The 16,952-nt window shown below is 46.1% G+C and overlaps 1 protein-coding gene across 3 annotated transcripts in view; it reads right to left on the reverse strand.

Annotated features, from left to right (window-relative positions):
* The window catches only part of ASAP1 (ArfGAP with SH3 domain, ankyrin repeat and PH domain 1), a 296,405-nt gene that overhangs the window by 119,557 nt on the left and 159,896 nt on the right, over positions 1-16,952 (reverse strand). For all 3 annotated transcript variants that reach the window (XM_090040654.1, XM_090040655.1, XM_090040656.1), the window contains one exon: positions 10,899-11,044. In XM_090040654.1, the coding sequence (XP_089896780.1) occupies positions 10,899-11,044 (146 nt within the window). The remainder of the gene's footprint in view (positions 1-10,898; positions 11,045-16,952) is intronic.

Genomic DNA, 16,952 nt, shown 5'->3' on the forward strand with positions numbered 1-16,952 from the left:
GGTTGGCCCTCCTCAGGCTGAGGAAAGCCTATAACCCAGGTCATGCCCCAACCATGAGGCTACTAGCTGAAAGATAGGCAATTGATCAATTATGCACATACCCTCTGGGCACACAAGGTCTTGTCCACTGACTAAGCCAGGTTCCTGTATCCCGAGGAGAAAAGAAGTTCAGCTGTTTCCTATTGGCTGACTGCAGGCACCTCTCTTGTTCAGCACTAATAAGGAGTATACCCCCTTGGCTCTCACTCGCAGGGAGCCAGGAAGGCCAAAGCAGCAATGAAACTCAGGCTGGTGACAAAAAATAAAGACAACAAAAAGTCCTTCTTCAGGTATACAGAGAGCAAAAAGGCGGCACAGGGGAACATAGGACCGCTACAGGACAGGCTAGGGAAATTGGTGACAGATAGGAGGGACAAGGCTGAGCTCTTCAATGAGTTTTTTGCCTCTGTATTCCTGAACATGGATCAAGACAAATCTTCCAATGCATTATAGACAGGCACAGAAGGAACACCACCCTACCAATGGTCAGCACTGACCTAGTAAAAGGATATTTGGAGGGGATGAATGTGTTTAAGTCAGTGGGCCCAGATGAACTTCATCCAAGGGTGCTGAAGGAATTGGCCAGTGTCACAAAGCCACCGGCACAGCTGTTTGAGCACTCATGGTGCTCAGGTCAGGTCCCAGAGGACTGGAAAAGGCCAATGTGGTCCCTATTTTCAAAAAGAGGAGGAAAGAGGATCTGGGTAATTACACGCCTGTTATCCTCACCTCTATCCTTGGGAAAACCTTAGAAAAAATTATCAAGGATCACATTTGTGGGAGTCCAGCAGGAAAAATAATACTGAAAGGCGACCAGCACAGGTTCACAGCAAGTAGTTCCTGCCTGACTAACATTTCTTTTTATAAACAGGTCACAAAATGCTCAGATGCAGGAGTCAAGGTAGACGTCAACTACTTGAATTTTCGATACGGTATCTCATCCTATTCTCAGAAATAAACTGAGCAGCTGTGACTTAGATGATTTCACAGTCAAGTAGGTGGCAAAATAGATTAAGGGTCACACCCAGAGGGTGGTGGTGGACAGGTCGGTATCGACTTGGAAAGATGTGGGCAGTGGGGTCCCCCAAGGCTCGTTCCTTGGACCAGTGCTATTCAATGTCTTCATCAGTGACTTGGATAAGGGTGTGCAGAGCACTCTGTCCAACTTTGCAGATGACACAACATTACAGGGAAGAGTAAACACACTAGTGGGAAGGGATCAAATCCAGGTGGACCTGGACAGGTTGGAAAAGTGGGCAGAAAAGAATAGGATGAAGTGCAACAAAGACTAGGGCTGTGAGCACCTGAAGTGTGGGGCACCGGGTGTGGGGAGGGGCCGCTTCCCACCCACCCTGCGCTCAGCTTTTCCCTGGGCTCCCTCCCTGCGCGGAGAAAAGCAGCACCTTGCCCACCCCATGGCTGGCGCCTCGCGCTGCAGGCGCTCACAGCCCACACGGGGATGTCTGGAGCAGGCACAGGCATCCCCAGGCAGGCTGCGAGTGGCTGCAGTGCTGGGCATGGGGTGGGGAGGAGCTGCTTTCAACCAGGCTGGCAGTGGTGGCAGGTTACAAGCTGGTGCTGAGCGAGGAGAAAAGTGGCCCATCAGCCACCCCATGGCCAGTGCCCCGTGCTGCAGCCACCTGCAGCCCGCCTGGGGCTGCCTGTGCCTGCTCCAGACAGCCCTGCATGGGCTGCGAGTGCCTGTAGCACAGGGCACCGGCCATGGGGCGGGCGAGCAGCCGCTTTTCCCCACGTTCAGCACCAGCTTCTTCCCTGCTGCTGCCCCCACCTGTACCATGGGGTTAGGGGGTACTGGGTGTGAGCAGGTGGGGAGCCAGTGGGAGTACAGGACCCACACCACTGTCCTGGGGCCAGTGTCAGCGGGGCCCAGAGCAGGGCAGTAGGAGTGTGGGCTTCCAGCCAGCAAGGGCTCTATGGAGCTGGGCCAGCTCCCCCCTCCCTACTGGTGCAGCCTGGCTCCACAGACCCCTGCTGGCCTGCACCCCACTCTGGGCCCCATGGGTGCTGGCCCTGGGACATTGGTCCCAAGATGGTGCCCAGGTGGCAGGACACCCACCCAGGCAGCCCTTGACAGCCTACCAAAATTGTGCAAGTGGCCCTCCACCCAAAATAATTGCTTGCCCCTGATCTAGGGAGAAGGAATCACCAGCACACTTACAGGTTGGGGGATGACCTTCTCAGCAGCACAGCAACAGAAAGGGATCTCGGAGTCATAGCTGACTTCAAGATTAATTTGAGCTGTCAATGTGACAAAGTAATCAGTAAAGCTAACCGCACTCTGTCACGCATTGGTACATGCATCATGAACAGATCCAGAGAGGTGATACTTCCCTTCTGTGCAGCACTGGGGAGACTGCACTTGGAGTACTACATCCAGTTGTAGGCGCTGCACTTCAAGAGGGATGTGGATAATCTCGAGAGAGTCCAGAGAAGGCTGAGACGGGTTCTTGTGGCCATTTACAAATTCATCGGGGCGAAGCAAAAAATAGGAGATGCTCTGTTTACCAGGGCACCCCTTGGAATAACCAAGAACAATGGCCACAAACTGACAGAGAACAGCTTTAGGTTGGACATCAGGAAGAACTTCTTTACGGTAAGGGTTGCCAGAATCCAGAATGGGCTTCCAATGGAGGTGGTACTTTCCCTTACCTTGGGGGTCATCAAGATGAGACTGGACAAGTACCTGGCTGGGGTCATATGACCTCAGCACTCTTTCCTGCCCAGGGCAAGGGGTTGGACTCAATGATCTACTGAGGTCCTTTCTGACCTTAACTACTATGAAACTATAATCTCTGAATCACCTGTCAGAGGCACCTAACTCTATATGGAGTCTAGATGGCTAACTATGTGGATGTCTAACTTCCTTTTAATTTTGTTTTTGTGCCTGCTAGTCATGCAAGCCCTCAGATTTAAGGAGTACATGATCTACAGAATTGGAAGACAGCTAAAAGTTAAATCCTTTTATCAAACCTGGTATTTAAACAAATCTGCTAGTCTCTTGAAGAATTTTTAGAATGTGAACATTTATTTTTGGCTGGCCTGAACAGATCCTCCATTAACACCAATTATAAAACAAGAAAAGTAAAAGCTTCATATTTCACTATTGCATTATTGATAAAACTAATAAGGTTATTGAAGCTCTTTTTTCTAGCTCTCAGCAGAATATTGCAGCTCTCTTCACATTCTGTTCCCCCCCACCCCAGTATAATGGAAGTTTTCCTTAATAATATACACACACACACACACTATATACATACACACACACACACACACACACACACACACTATATACATACACACACACACACACACACACACACACACACACACATTATATACATATACACACACACACACACACACACACACACACGTACACATACATATATATTTTAGACAGGTCCTTGAATAAAAATGATTAGTCTTATTACAGATAAGATGAGCTATTCTTCTCCTGAAAAGACAACACCTTATTTATGGTCTTTTGAGTACCATTTCTTAACGCTATCGTATTTCCCAGGTTTATTAAGCTGCTTATAGCTACATTATTGATTATCGGAATATCCAGTTTTTTTACTACTACTTCTCTCTGAACACACATTATTGAAAAATTCCATTACTTCTATGCTGATAAATATTTTATCATTTTAAAAGTCCCTAACAATCATTTGATTACAAAAACCCTTTGTATTTCTATTATAAGACTGGGATATTAATAAGCTATTCATTTTTGTGTATTCATTTTGTGGATCCTCTTCTCTAGGTCTCTGAGTGAAGATCAAAGATAAGATTGTCAAAAGGGTCTAGTGATTTCAGAAAGCCTTAACATAGCCCAATATTTAGGAGGTGAATGCTCAGTATTTTTCAATACATCAAGAGGGGATTACCTCCTTTATGGACATATTCATGCCACTGTAAAAAGACTTAATCTGAAATAATATCTACAGTTCTGGTCTCATGTTCAACAAAGAATAATGCAAACTAAAAAATGAGAAAAAGCCATTTGAAAGATCACAGGAAAAGAGAACCCACTATATGAGAAAAGCTAATTTTATCAAGGCTAAACAAGCTGAATTCTTTTAAGGGTGAGAGAAGATACAATTGCTCTCAATTAATTACATCAGGATATCCCATACACTGACTTGCAGCAGGTAAGTCTGGTGTAGTAGGAGGGAGGCGAAAGGGAAAGGGTGTAGGGGAGGCAGATCAAGGTATCGCTGTGAGGGAGAGCGGCATCGCTGGGAGCAGGGGGCCATGAGGAGGCTACAGCAAATTTTGGGGTAGCTGCAGTCCCTCCCTGTAGCCCCCTCTCAGCAGCGCTGGCCCCCACCCTGCCCTACCTGGGCCAGGCTCCACTGGGAACTGCCCTAGCCCCAGTCTGCCCTGCGCAGATCCAGGGCCTGTTCCTGGTGGAGCCTGGGCTGGGCAACGCGCGAGACAGGGGCAGTGCCGCAGCCAACTTAAAATTCACTGTAGCCCCCCACTCCCAGCTGCGCTGCCGCCTACCCTGCCTAGCCCAGGCTCTGCTGGGAACAGCCACAGCCTGCCCCGCCCAACTGATCCAGGAGCACACACCCCTCACCCCGTGCCCTCCCAGATGAGTAACAGCAGCAATGGTGGGAGCTGCCAGACCACATGTGCATGGCCACCTCCACCTCCCCCATGCCCCCTGAATAAGTCCTGCTCCAACCCATGCCCCCGGATACACTGAGGCTTCGTTCCTTACCAACTGGGCAGCACTTGCCTCTGCCCCCTCTCCAGCCCCTGTACCCCTCACAGCAGGGCCTTGATCTGCCCACCCCCCATGCCACTTCCCCCAACCCCAGATTTACCAGCTGGAGCCAGCTCTCCATCCTGTGGGGTGCGTCTTCACTGCCTATGTGCTACGCTGCAGCTGCGCACAGCACTGGCATTTATTGGCACAATTATCAGCTACTTAAAACCGATATCCACTATAGATAATTTTGTTTATATTGGTACTGATCTGATATCAGACCAATGTATCAGTGCACCTCTAGTCCACATCCTTTTTCTAGTGGGGCGCCCCATGACTGGGCACAGTACTCCAGATGTGGCCTCACCAGTGCAGAGTAGAGGGGAAGAGTTACTTCCCTTGATCTGCTGGCAACACTCCTAATAATGCAGCCCAGTATGCCATTAGCTTTCTTGGCAACAAGGGCACACTGTTGACTCATACTGTGCACTGTAACCCCCAGGTCCTTTTCTGCAGAGCTACTGCTTAGCCAATTGGTCCCAAGCCTGTACTTGTGCATGGGATTCTTCCATCTTAAGTGCAAGACTTTGCACTTGTCCTTGTTGAACATCATGCAGTTTCTTTTGGCCCAATCTTCCAATTTGTCTAGGTCACTCTGAATCCTAACCATACCCTCCAGCATTCCCTCTAAGCTGTGTGGCATGCATGGTCGCACAGGCGCACTCTATGCCATGCTGCCAGGTCTGCCTGCACAGCCATGCACACCACGCAGCTTAGAGGGAATGCTGCTACCCTCAAGCATATCTACTACTCCCCCGAGTTTGGTGTCACCTTCAGACTTGCTGAGGGTGCACTCCATCCCAGCTTCCAGATTGTTAATGAAGATATTGAAACCAAACCAGCACCAGGACTGACCCCTGAAGCACTTCACCTGATACTAGTTGCCAACTAGCGCTCAAGCCATTGATCACTACCCACTGAACCAAATGACTCAGGCAGCTTCCTATTCACCCTAAAATCCATTCATTCAACCCTCAGTTTGCTTGCAAGAATCTTGTGGGAGACTGTAACAAAAACCTTGCTAAAGTCAAAGTTTGTCATGTCCACTGATCTCCCTGCATCCACAGAGCCAGTAATCTGTCCAGAGAAGACAACCATGTTGGGCAGGCATGACTTGCCCTTGGTGAATCCAGGCTGACTGTTCCCAATCACTTTCTTCTCCTCCAAGCACTTAGAAATGGATTCCTTGAGGATCTGCTCCATGATTTTTCTAGGGACTGAGGTGAGGCTGACTAGTCTGTAGTTCCCTGGATCCTCCTTCTTCCTTTCATTAAAGATGGGCAGTATATTTGCTCTTTTCCAATCATCTGGGACTTCTCCAAAACACCAAACATAATGAGTTTCAAACAAAAAACAGAGGCTCTGCAATCACATCAGTCAACTCCCTCAGCACCCTCAGATGTACCGACTCTGGCCTCATGGATTTGTACACATGCAGCTTTTCTGAATAGTCCCTAACCTGTTCTTTCACCACTGAGGGCTGCTCACCTCTTCCTTAAACTGTGATTCCAAGTGCAGTAGTCTGGGAGATGAACTTGCCTGTGAAGACAGAGGTAAAAAAGGCATTTTGGCCTATTCCTCATGATTTGTCATTAGGTTGCCTCCCCCATTCAGTAAGGGACCCATACTCTCCCTGACCTTCCTCTTGTTTCTGACATATTTGTAGAAACCCTTCTTGTTACCCTTCACTTCCTTTGCTAGCTGCAACTCCAGTTGCACTTTGGCTTTCTTGACTTTATCCCCGCATGCCCAAGCAATAGTCTTATACTACTCCTAAGCTGTTTGTCTAAGCTTCCATTTCTTATAAGCTTCCTTTTTGTGTTTAAGCTCACCAAAGAGTTCTCTGCTAAGCCAAGCTCGTCGCTTGCCAGATTTACCATTCTTCCTTCACTTCAGGATGGTTTGCTCCTGAGCCCTCAGTAAAGTTTCCTTAAAATACAACCAGCAGTCCTAGACTCCTTTTCCCCTCAGCCTGGCCTCCCAGTGATGACTAGAAAATGGTATTTAGAGGTCTGCTTTTGGGAATTGGCTTATATATTTATATATGCATTAGACCAATAGTCCAGGGTGACAGCAAGGGTTATTTGATTTCTAAAGGCCTGGTCACACAGGTCTCACAGCCTTTAAGGCAGACAGGGTGTCTAACACAACAAAGCCAATACACACAGCCTGGGAAACTGTGGGCATATACCACATTGTTCCATAACATGAGGTAAGGTGGCACCAGCTCACAAGGCACAAAAGAGTTGGGGCCTCAGGTTCTGGTTTTGGGAGAACAGACCAAATTAGGAGAAGGCCCAGAAAGCCCAAATTAGGATGTGTGCATGTGATGGGTTGTGAAACCAAAAACATATGCTGACAAGACAAAACATGGACAGTATGGCAACCACAGAAAGACCAAATCAGCGACAGCCATAGATGGAGAGTCATCAGGAAGGGAAAAGAATACAAAAGCGGAGATTTTAAAGCAACAAAGGGTCCCCCAAGGCCACAGGGACAGAGATGTCCCTGATAAGGGACCCCAAGGCACCATGGACAGAGGGTATACTACCAGCCCATCTCATCCACCTCGCTTGGGGGGAGGGGGAGGGCTCGGCCTCCGACCTCCAGGCTGCTGCTATCTGACATTCCAGAGACAACCTCAGAGTGAAGCTTGTGTCCTGGCCTAATGTAGCTTGATTTTGATGACAGCCCTATGATTGGTAGCTATAGGACTGCCTGCATTATTCTTTTCTGTTATCACTGTGTATCAATACCTTTGCCTATTATTGAATGGACAGGTCGTGTTCAGTCTGAGGGTTTTGGGTCCCCAACGAACAAGTATCTGGGTCCTAAATCCAGTGCTAGCCCCCAGGGTATCCTGCCCACCAGTTCCCTAAGGGAGTCAAAGTCTGTTTTTTTAAGTCCATGGTCCATACTCTTCTGCTCTCCTTTCTTCCTTTTGTCAGGATCCTGAACTAGATCATCTTGTGATCACTGCTGGCCAACTTGCCATCCACTTCTACATCTGCCACTAATTCTTGACCTACTGCTCAAACTGTGAAGAAGAGCATGGCCCCTAGTTGGTCTTCTCCAACTCGTGCACAAGGAAGTTGTCTCCTTAGGGTGTTAGGGTGACTGAAGTCCCCCATGAGAACCAAGGTCTGTTTGGAAACTTCCACTAGTTGTCTGAAGAAAGCCTTGTTCTCCTTGTCTGTTGATCTATAGTAGATGCCCACCACCACATTAGCCTTGCTGCTCTCCCCTCTAACTTTAACCCAGAGACTTTCAACGGGTCTATCTCCAATTTCATACTGAAGCTCTGAGAAATCATATAGATCTCTTACATACAGTGCAGCTCCTCCTCCTCTTCTTCCCTGCCTGTCCTTCCTGAACAGTTTGTACCCCATCCATGCCAGTGCTCCTGTCATGTAAGCTATCCCACCAAGTCTCTGTTATTCTAATCACATCACAGTTCCTCGACTGTGAAAGAATGCCCACTTCTTCCTGCTTGAAGAAGAGTGGGGGCAAACAACTTACCTGCTTTTAAGCAGGAGTTTAGAAAAAAAATTATGAAGAGGCTTATACGATGCAGTTGCCCAACAGAGCAGAAAACTAAGTAACCAGGTAAGTCCCGTCCACTGGCACCTTCCAGAAAGGTAAGAGGCAAAATAAAGTTTAAATATTTCAATCTAGCACTTGTAGAATTGCTTGTAAATCCTTGTTATCCAAAGTTTATATACAAGTGTTTGAGTATTCTAATAACATACCGAATGCTCATTTCGTTTCACCAACCCTTTTGTCCAACCACAAAGTTTGGACTGATACAGCTGGAGTTCTCTGTCGCTCATGCCCTGTATGCACTTGCTTAGTGCTTGTAAATTTAGGTAGGTGAGATATAATACTCTTCCATGCATCATTTTCACCAGTGATGTTTTTATTTTGAAGATGTTTCATGTGGACCATTAATAGAATCCTTTTGCTGTTTGAATTCTTCAGGAACTAAAAGATCACGAACTGAAGGGGAAGCCAGGAAAAAGGAAAGAAAAAACAAAGCAACTACCCAAGACATTGGAAAAAATGTCTATTACTATAGATTGCTGGCATCTAAACTCAATTCAGTGTAGAAAGGTGTTTGAGTCTAAATGCTATTAACTCCTTTCTCTGTATTTTAAACTGAATACGAAATATATGGATGGAGATTCCCATTCCTGAGATGGGCCCCTCATTAAATATTTAACATTTCCATCAAGCTTTTCTGAAGAGTTATACTGGATAACTATCTCTATCCAATGGGATTGGCTTCTATTTTCAGTGGAAAGAAAGCGGGAGTATTCTAAACCCAGTTTTATTTTATATTTGGAAGACTAATTAATTAGTATTTGCCTGCAATGTGTTTTTTCCTCTGCACTGGCCAAAGCTAGACACATTTCATGGAAGTGAAGTAACTGGAATAAAGTACTGAAATTAATCTTAATTCCTTGAAAATAAAACCACTGCATTATCTCATTCTATAACATGGACCTATAATAAGGGTGAAGGAGCTAGCTCATTGTTTCAAGAAAAGTATTTACAGAGACTGAAAGAATATATTGATCTCAAGAGTTATGCTCTCATAACTATTATCACATTATGCTCTCATAACATTAGTATATTCCCAGGTGAAGCAGAAAGTTGGAGGGATCTAAATAGTTCCTTCTTGAACCTTATACCAGAGGATAAAAACAAATTGATGTGTTTCTTACCAACATGGATTACTTTCACTTTTGTGCCTTCGATCAAAGGTATCTTGAGTGCATAGGAACAGCCCCATATTCATGCAAACAAACAAAAATTGCAACTTCTGGGAAACAGAGATAGGCTATTGTGAGCTAAACAAACTGGCGATAGTTCCACTTCCAGGTATAAAGGTAAAATGAAGCGAAAGGACAGAAAACACCAGTTTTGGCCATCTGTTTCTAACATGTTTGCACCTTCATTTACCTCAAAAGTTCCAAATTTCTATCACTAATGCAATCACTAGCATGTACAAGGGTACCAGACTGTCTTGAGTCTAAACTATTTATAATAATCTAAGATTTTAAGGTTTAAAAGTAGAGAATGGTACTGAGAAGTAGGGTAATAGGATAGACCTGACTCTGTAGAGAAGTCGATGATGGTGACACTGGTTCTCTTTCAAGTGAGAATTTCACTGTCAAAAACATATATGCTAGTGAAGAACTGAGAGATTCGGCTTTTTTTTCTTTTCTTTTCTTTTTTTTTTTTAAACAAACTTAGTTTTTGGAATTAAAAACATAGGCAGTTTGATTCTATTTTTTCCGACCAGATTTGCAGTCAGAAGATGTTTTTAGACTCATAAATATTATACACGGATAATTAGTTCCAGGATATCTGCTGTCACTTGAGAATTGTATGTGAATTCACATTTCTATTTTTCTTGCTGACTCTACATTATATCAGGGCTATCCAGCTGTCAGTCCAAAGGGTTAATCTGCTGCCCCTAGGTTCCCCCTGCCTGCCACTCCCTTCATTGCTACGGCTGCTGCTGAAGCTGGAGTCTCCAACCTCCCTGCACCCTTCTCTGGCTTTCACTTCCTGCCCCCACCCCAGGAGGCATCATGGCCTGCGGTGCTGGGGGACCTGACTGTGTGGTCCAGGGAAGAAGCCTACAGGTAAGGGGGGTAACTGCCCATGCATGCACATGGTGCAGCAGTAAAGTCTGTGGCCGGGAGAGGAGGGAAGGCTATGCATGGACCTCATGACGTGGTACTGCAGAGGACCCCATGGCTACAGAGGTAAGGGTGGGCTGTGGCCCCTGGCCATTGAGAAGCTGGACAGCCCTGCATTACATAACCAAACACAGTATGGCTAACATGTATGCCTAGGCACAACTCTGCTTAACAGTTCTTAAAGTGTAACAGTAACTGAGAATACGTCTGAAACGCACATGCTGGTTTCAGCTTAAAATTAAGTGAAGACAACATTCTGATGAATATGTATACAGCTCAAACTTACTGAAAATATGAACCTGAATTTGCTTTGAAATTTTTTTTTGAATACAAATAATATGCTTGAAATTCCTTACCAGGTTTTTCAGCAGCGTTGATAATTCCTTAGTAAGCGTTGAAAATTTTACAAAAGCAGTGCCAAGATCTGGGTTATCCCGACTTAAAAAATTACTTCCAAATTTATCTAGTACTTGTGCATAGTTCTCTTCATTTTGAACATGATCTGAAAGAAAAAAAAAGATCAAAATTAACATTTTTTTTTTCCCTTTTAGGATCAATTTTAAATGTTTTTATTATAATACAGCAACAGAATTGATCTAATGAACTCATAAATCAGGTGATCATAAATCAAGGAAAGTCAAAATATTTAATGAACTTTCAATAAAAAAAAAAAAATCACAATTAAAAAGGGCCGTTAAAAATAGCCAGAAGTTATTTTTTTCTGAAATCCTCTGAAGCTAGGGTCACATATGAATGAATTAAAAAAGTTAAGGTAAGAAAACCATGAAAAGTACCAACAAGAAAAATTTGGTTACATTTGACATTTGTTCATTTTGCAAATTATGTTATTACACACCTTTTTATAATGGAAAGGAAGGAGCGGAGTTAAATAATTACACAGATGATATCTATTGTTACTACCTAGGGAAGTCTTAGCATGCATATAGTGAAGTCAATGGTACTAAATATATTAGGGGAAAAGTTTCAGTCTCTAGAATAAGCAAGAAGAAAAAAAAAAACCCTTCAAAATCCTGAAAACACAAAACTTACTTTCTCTGTAGAGCTAAAGTTACCACAACATTAAAGTAATATATATTAGTTCTCACTGATGAGATGTATTATATTTTATAGTTTTAAACACAAACTGCACATCAGGGATATCAAGGTGTTAGGAAAGTTTGCTGTGACATGTTCTAACATCAGAACCAAACTATGAAACTAATCTACAGACAAGGGTTTTTCAGTTTTCTTAGCTTTCTTTAAGAGGAAAGAGTTTCTGAATTAAAGAAAAGTGTATCTATATATTTTTCTGGTAAGGTACTACTTACCCCTTTCATGTTCTAGTAAGTCCCTTTTTCATCCCCGGTTTTAGTACTACAGAATAGAAACACTGCCAATGTCATCCTCCTCAAGATGTTGGCCTTCTAATGTCAGCCCTAGCAAACTAACATTTCCGCACCAGCCCTGCTTCCAAACGCCCACAAGTAATAACAATGAGAAGGTTTACACAGAAACAGATGTGTGCAAAACAGCTGGCTGAAAGGGCAGAGACAGATACACGATCTGTGGTATACAGTAAGACTTCACAAAGGAATGCTCTAGTGCAGAGGTTGGCAACTTATGGCCCATGGGCTGGATTTGGCCCAGGATAGCATGGAAGGGAGGAAGGAAAATAGCAAAACACAGCTCAGTCTAGCAAATCTTCTCTTTCCACCCCGATTCCACCCTCCAACATCGACACTGCCCCCTCTCTCAACTCCTACAGCATGCACTGCTCACCACTGCCACCAAGTGTGATCCTGCCCACTGCTGCTGGGGACAGGAGTTGGCAGCTCACGGTGAAGCCCATGGCATGCGGCGAAGGCAGCACCGGGTGGCCTGGGTGCTGTGTAGGGGGGTGGTGGCAAGCTAACAGTTAGCATCCGTCTAGCTTCTCCATGAATTTAAAAACAAAAGGTTTGATGCTGGATAGTAGCTCACGAGTATGGATATAGTCAGGATGAGTTTCCTCAGTGTTTATTAAGACGACCACATTTTTTTAAAAGGAAGGCAATATCACAATACCGAATGAAGACCTGGCTAGTCATAAGCAACAGAAGAGGCTCATAACATGGATTCACAAGACAGGAGGTCAAAAACTAACCCGTTTTAGGTGGAGACTCCTTCCAACATTTCCTAACAAGACAGGTTTCTGAACCATGGAAAGCCAATTTATTATGGTTTTAAAAAAATGCAAAAACTGAGCCTGTGCATCTCCTATTCCCTTCCAATTATGTTAATATGCCCACATTGGCTATTGTGGTAATAGTTCATATATCACTTAATCAGTCATAGTCAACTTTAGAAGGCTCCTCAGGCTAGCACGGCTAAAGCATATACCAGCTTCCATAGTCAGTAGCTTCAAGGGAGTGACATGAATGTTGTTTGTACTCTTTTTCTGTATAACTTTAATAAATCCTAAACAAGGCAGTATGAAAATCTCTCCCCCCACAAACAGAATTAGTTCCACCTAGCAAAAGAAAAAGGGCTATAAATGACAGGAGCTGTTTTCTCCAGGCAGTAGTACAAGTAGCATTCTCCTCCTCAAGCTGTAATTTTGTCTGACAGCACCGGAATACAGAAAGTAAAAAAGCATTTTGATTTAAGAGAAAAAGCTGAAAGTCTTTGGATGCTGAAAGACAATATTTTTTCGTTGGCTTCTGTACTCAACTCCAAGCAATGAATTTCACCACAGCATGTGCACAATATCCCATGATCCATGAATCAGCTTCAACACCAAAAAAAGAGAACCTGGCAGAAAGCTGCAAGAGAATTACTCTTCCAAACCTTTAAAAATCCCAAGTCCAAAGCTCCACTGAAATCCTAAGGGGGAAGTAGAGGGTGGACTCTTTTCTAGACTCAGATCATAACTGTTCATGCTATCCAAATGCATTTTGAAAACACAATTTTTACACTTCTCATTTAAAATTAATGCCCTATGGCATTGACACAAACACAAACTTTTCAGGAACCCAGATTTTCAGTCATATGAGGTTATGGATCAGCGAGTGGTAAAATATGTTTTTAATAAGACCAGAATTGTTCCAAAGGCATATGCTTTTATTCACATATCCTGACACAAAACAAGCCACCACTCGATAATGAAATGAATATTTTGTTTTGATATAAAAGCTGTTCTGTAAATATGCACATGAGACTTCAGCTGGGGAGCAGCTCTGGCCTGCTTTACCCTGGGTAAATGAAGCACAAATGTGGTCTGCGGGGTTTTGAAGAAAATGAATAAGGGAAGCATAAAAGTTAGAAATCGAAAATGCCAGCAAATCCTGCAGTCTCGTTCCCTGCTTCTGCAGAAATGCTCTCTACAGAATATTTCTAATTCTTTGCCCAATTTTCTAGATAAAATGGGATGATAACTCTCATTATGATAAGACAGAATAACTGGCATAGAGTAGGGATGTCAAAAATCAGCCCACAAGAGGCTCTCTACCTAGTTCACCAGGCTACTGGAAGTCGAGGGGATGTGACCTATTGCACGGGCCCTGGGCTGGATCTGGACAGTGCAGCTTGGTGCCCTGTCCCAGCTGCTTCTGACCCCTTGTCATGCCCCCAGATCCAAAATGCTGCCAGATCCCTGTCCCTGGACTTCGACTGCCCGCAAGCCCCACAGCCCAGGGCCCAGGGCAAATCTAATATCCCTGGCATAGAGCACTGGGTCAGACTATGCCTCTGAGAGTCAAAAAGGAATATTTTTCCCTGCTCAGTCAGAAAGCCAGGGGGTGGGAAGGAAAGATGCTCATTGTTCCAGAATGACTCCACAGAGCTTTCTAACACCCGATACAGGAACGCACACACCTGCATGAGAAAATGTTTTGCTGCAAAACAAAGCAAGCTACTGTTATGAGAGGTAAGTACACTATACATATAACATCCCACTGGGGCTGGGGTGGGCAACATAGTCAGGCCCATGGCAGCATGCCCACCGCCCTGAGCCCCCAATGGGTCTGAGGCGGTTCCGTGGCTGTACTGTGTTTCTAGGCAGCCCAGGTGGCAGTGGCTCCTTCCAGCTTCCACCACCAGCGGCTGCTGCTGCTGGCCCCAGCCCCATGGTACTGGTGGGGACCCACACACAGAGCTGCAGCCCACCCTGCGCCCGCTCTGGACCTGCCCCAACCAAAGCAGACTGGCTCTGGACCAGCTAGGATCCGCGCACACAGCCCCAACCCTGGCCCACCCTGCACCCATTCCAGACTGCCCGCTGATGAGCGGCAGCAGCTGCAGTGGCAGAAGCCACTGCAGCGGAAAATCAGCTGCCTCCTCTCTGTTGCGGGGCAATTCTTGCTGCAGCTGCCTGTAGCCCATGCTTGGGCTGCCCTGTGGCTCCTCTCTGCTGCTAGCACCACCACCTCCGGGCCACCAGTGGGAGAGTGGTGGCAGTGGACAGGAGCCACAGGACAGCCTGGGCATAGGCACTAGGTAGCTGCAGCAAGAAGGGTTCAGCAGCAATGAGGGGCAGGCAGCCGCTTTTCCCACACGCCCAGCAACAGCTTCTGCCTGGCTGCACCACTGCTGCTGCTGCTCAGAGTGGGCGGGCTGATCCAGAGCAGGCGAGGGGAGGGCCAGGATTGGACCTGTGCGTGCAGGTTTGAGCTGGTCTGCTGTGGCCAGGGCGAGTCCAGAGTAGGCACAGAACGGGACGAGGCTAGGGCTAGGGGCAGAGCTTAGCACTCAGCTACTGCTAGGTGCTGGTGGTGGCAGCAGGGAGGAGCTGCAGGATGCGCAGGCTCCAGGCTTTTGTGGTGGGGAGGGAAAGCTGGGATGCTGACTGGCCCGTGACAGTTTCCCAGAACTGCCTATGTGGCCTGCAGGCTCAAATAATTAGCTGTTATATGTTTATAAAGTACAGCTGTGCGAAGTTTCAGTAGCCAGTTCGATTTGGAGGAGATTTGGTCCCTGAACTGAATCAGGAGACCCATTAAAAGGTCTAAATCAAACTGGAAGCCTCCAAATCGACTAGGAGAGATTTGGAAGGCTTGCAACAAACAGAAACTGAGACGAGGTAGGGGTATGGGGTGATCTTCCATATCTGGAAAGGGCTGCGTGGGGGAAAGACTGTTTTGTTATTGACATCTGTAGCTGGCCAGTGACTGATCTTTCTGAGTTCCCTCCAATCACAATACTCTGGGGGAGGGATACAGAAACAACATCTAAAAAGCTGTGCCCAATGTGATCTGTGTCTCTTGGAGCAGCAGCATCTGAAAAGCTTAGTCTCTTGCTAGCTAGTCCCTCTTCTCGTAAGCCGTATCCAATCCTTTCCTACTTACCCTTGCCTACAATCCCTATTGTTTTCCTAACCATTTATTTCAACTTATTCTTCCCCCAAAATCCTCTTATTTGTTCTTGTTAGTCTGTCTTGATTCTTTCCCCCCACAAAAAGAAATCTGTTTTCCCTGACTCTGTCTCATCACTGTGCAGGAAAGCTCAACATATATGACACACATTTTGCAGCACACCAAACATTATGAAGCGTGCCGGAAAGGCAGGTGCCAGATCTTCTGGCAGGGCAGGGAGAAGGGACAGAGGGAGAGCTGCAAGTTCCCCCCACTCCAAACATAGACACACCCTCTCTCCTGGCAGCAATGAGTCTTCTGTTACTAGTGGGAGCAAGGAGATGGTGGCAGTGCCTGCACCTGCACCACCACCACCAACCAGCAGCAGCATGACATTCTTCACCCCAATTTCAGTTGCCAACGTGAGCCTTTCAGTGCCAGAGAAGCTGGATCTGGAAACAGAGCAGCTGATGGCCATAGCTAAGGAAATTCTGGGGAAGGAGGGGGAATCTGAGTTTGTGCTTCACACCCCTCAAAGTTCCCCTAGAGGCAAGTCTCCTTCTCTGGAAGGCGCTTCAGAGGAGGCTGTGGGGGCAAGTGACTCTGCTCCTCCTGTTGGTGCCTCTGCCTGGTGAGGGGGGGATCCCTGCCCTCAACCCAGAAGCAGGTGGGTAGTGTAGTATAGGATCATTCTGAGGTGGCAGATGATCCCAGGTATGCTACCTGCCAGCACTGCTGAAGGCAGAACAGCTGGAGCAAGAACATGAAACACCTGATCACCACAACAATGCTGCTGCATCTCAGGAAGCAGCACTCTTTTGCCTTTGTTCCTCCTCAGCCTGGTACCAGTGGGAGCATGCCCAAAAAGAAGTCGTCCTTTTGCTCCAAAGCCCCCATCCCCAAGAAGCAGAGGCAAGCCACCCTGAACCAGTGGGGGAAAGTCAGAGACAAAGGGGCATGCATTCCCAATGCGAGCAAGGTCACCCAGAGCATTGGGAAAACGCTTGATATTGATAGCCAGCTCTTCTCCTTTGTTGAATATCCAGGGTTCAGGAGGCTCATGGCACTCGATAGGAGGGGGCC

Source organism: Crocodylus siamensis, chromosome 3 (genome assembly GCF_052110815.1).
Source record: "Crocodylus siamensis isolate JL-2025a chromosome 3, ASM5211081v1, whole genome shotgun sequence".
NCBI classification, from domain to species: domain Eukaryota; kingdom Metazoa; phylum Chordata; order Crocodylia; family Crocodylidae; genus Crocodylus; species Crocodylus siamensis.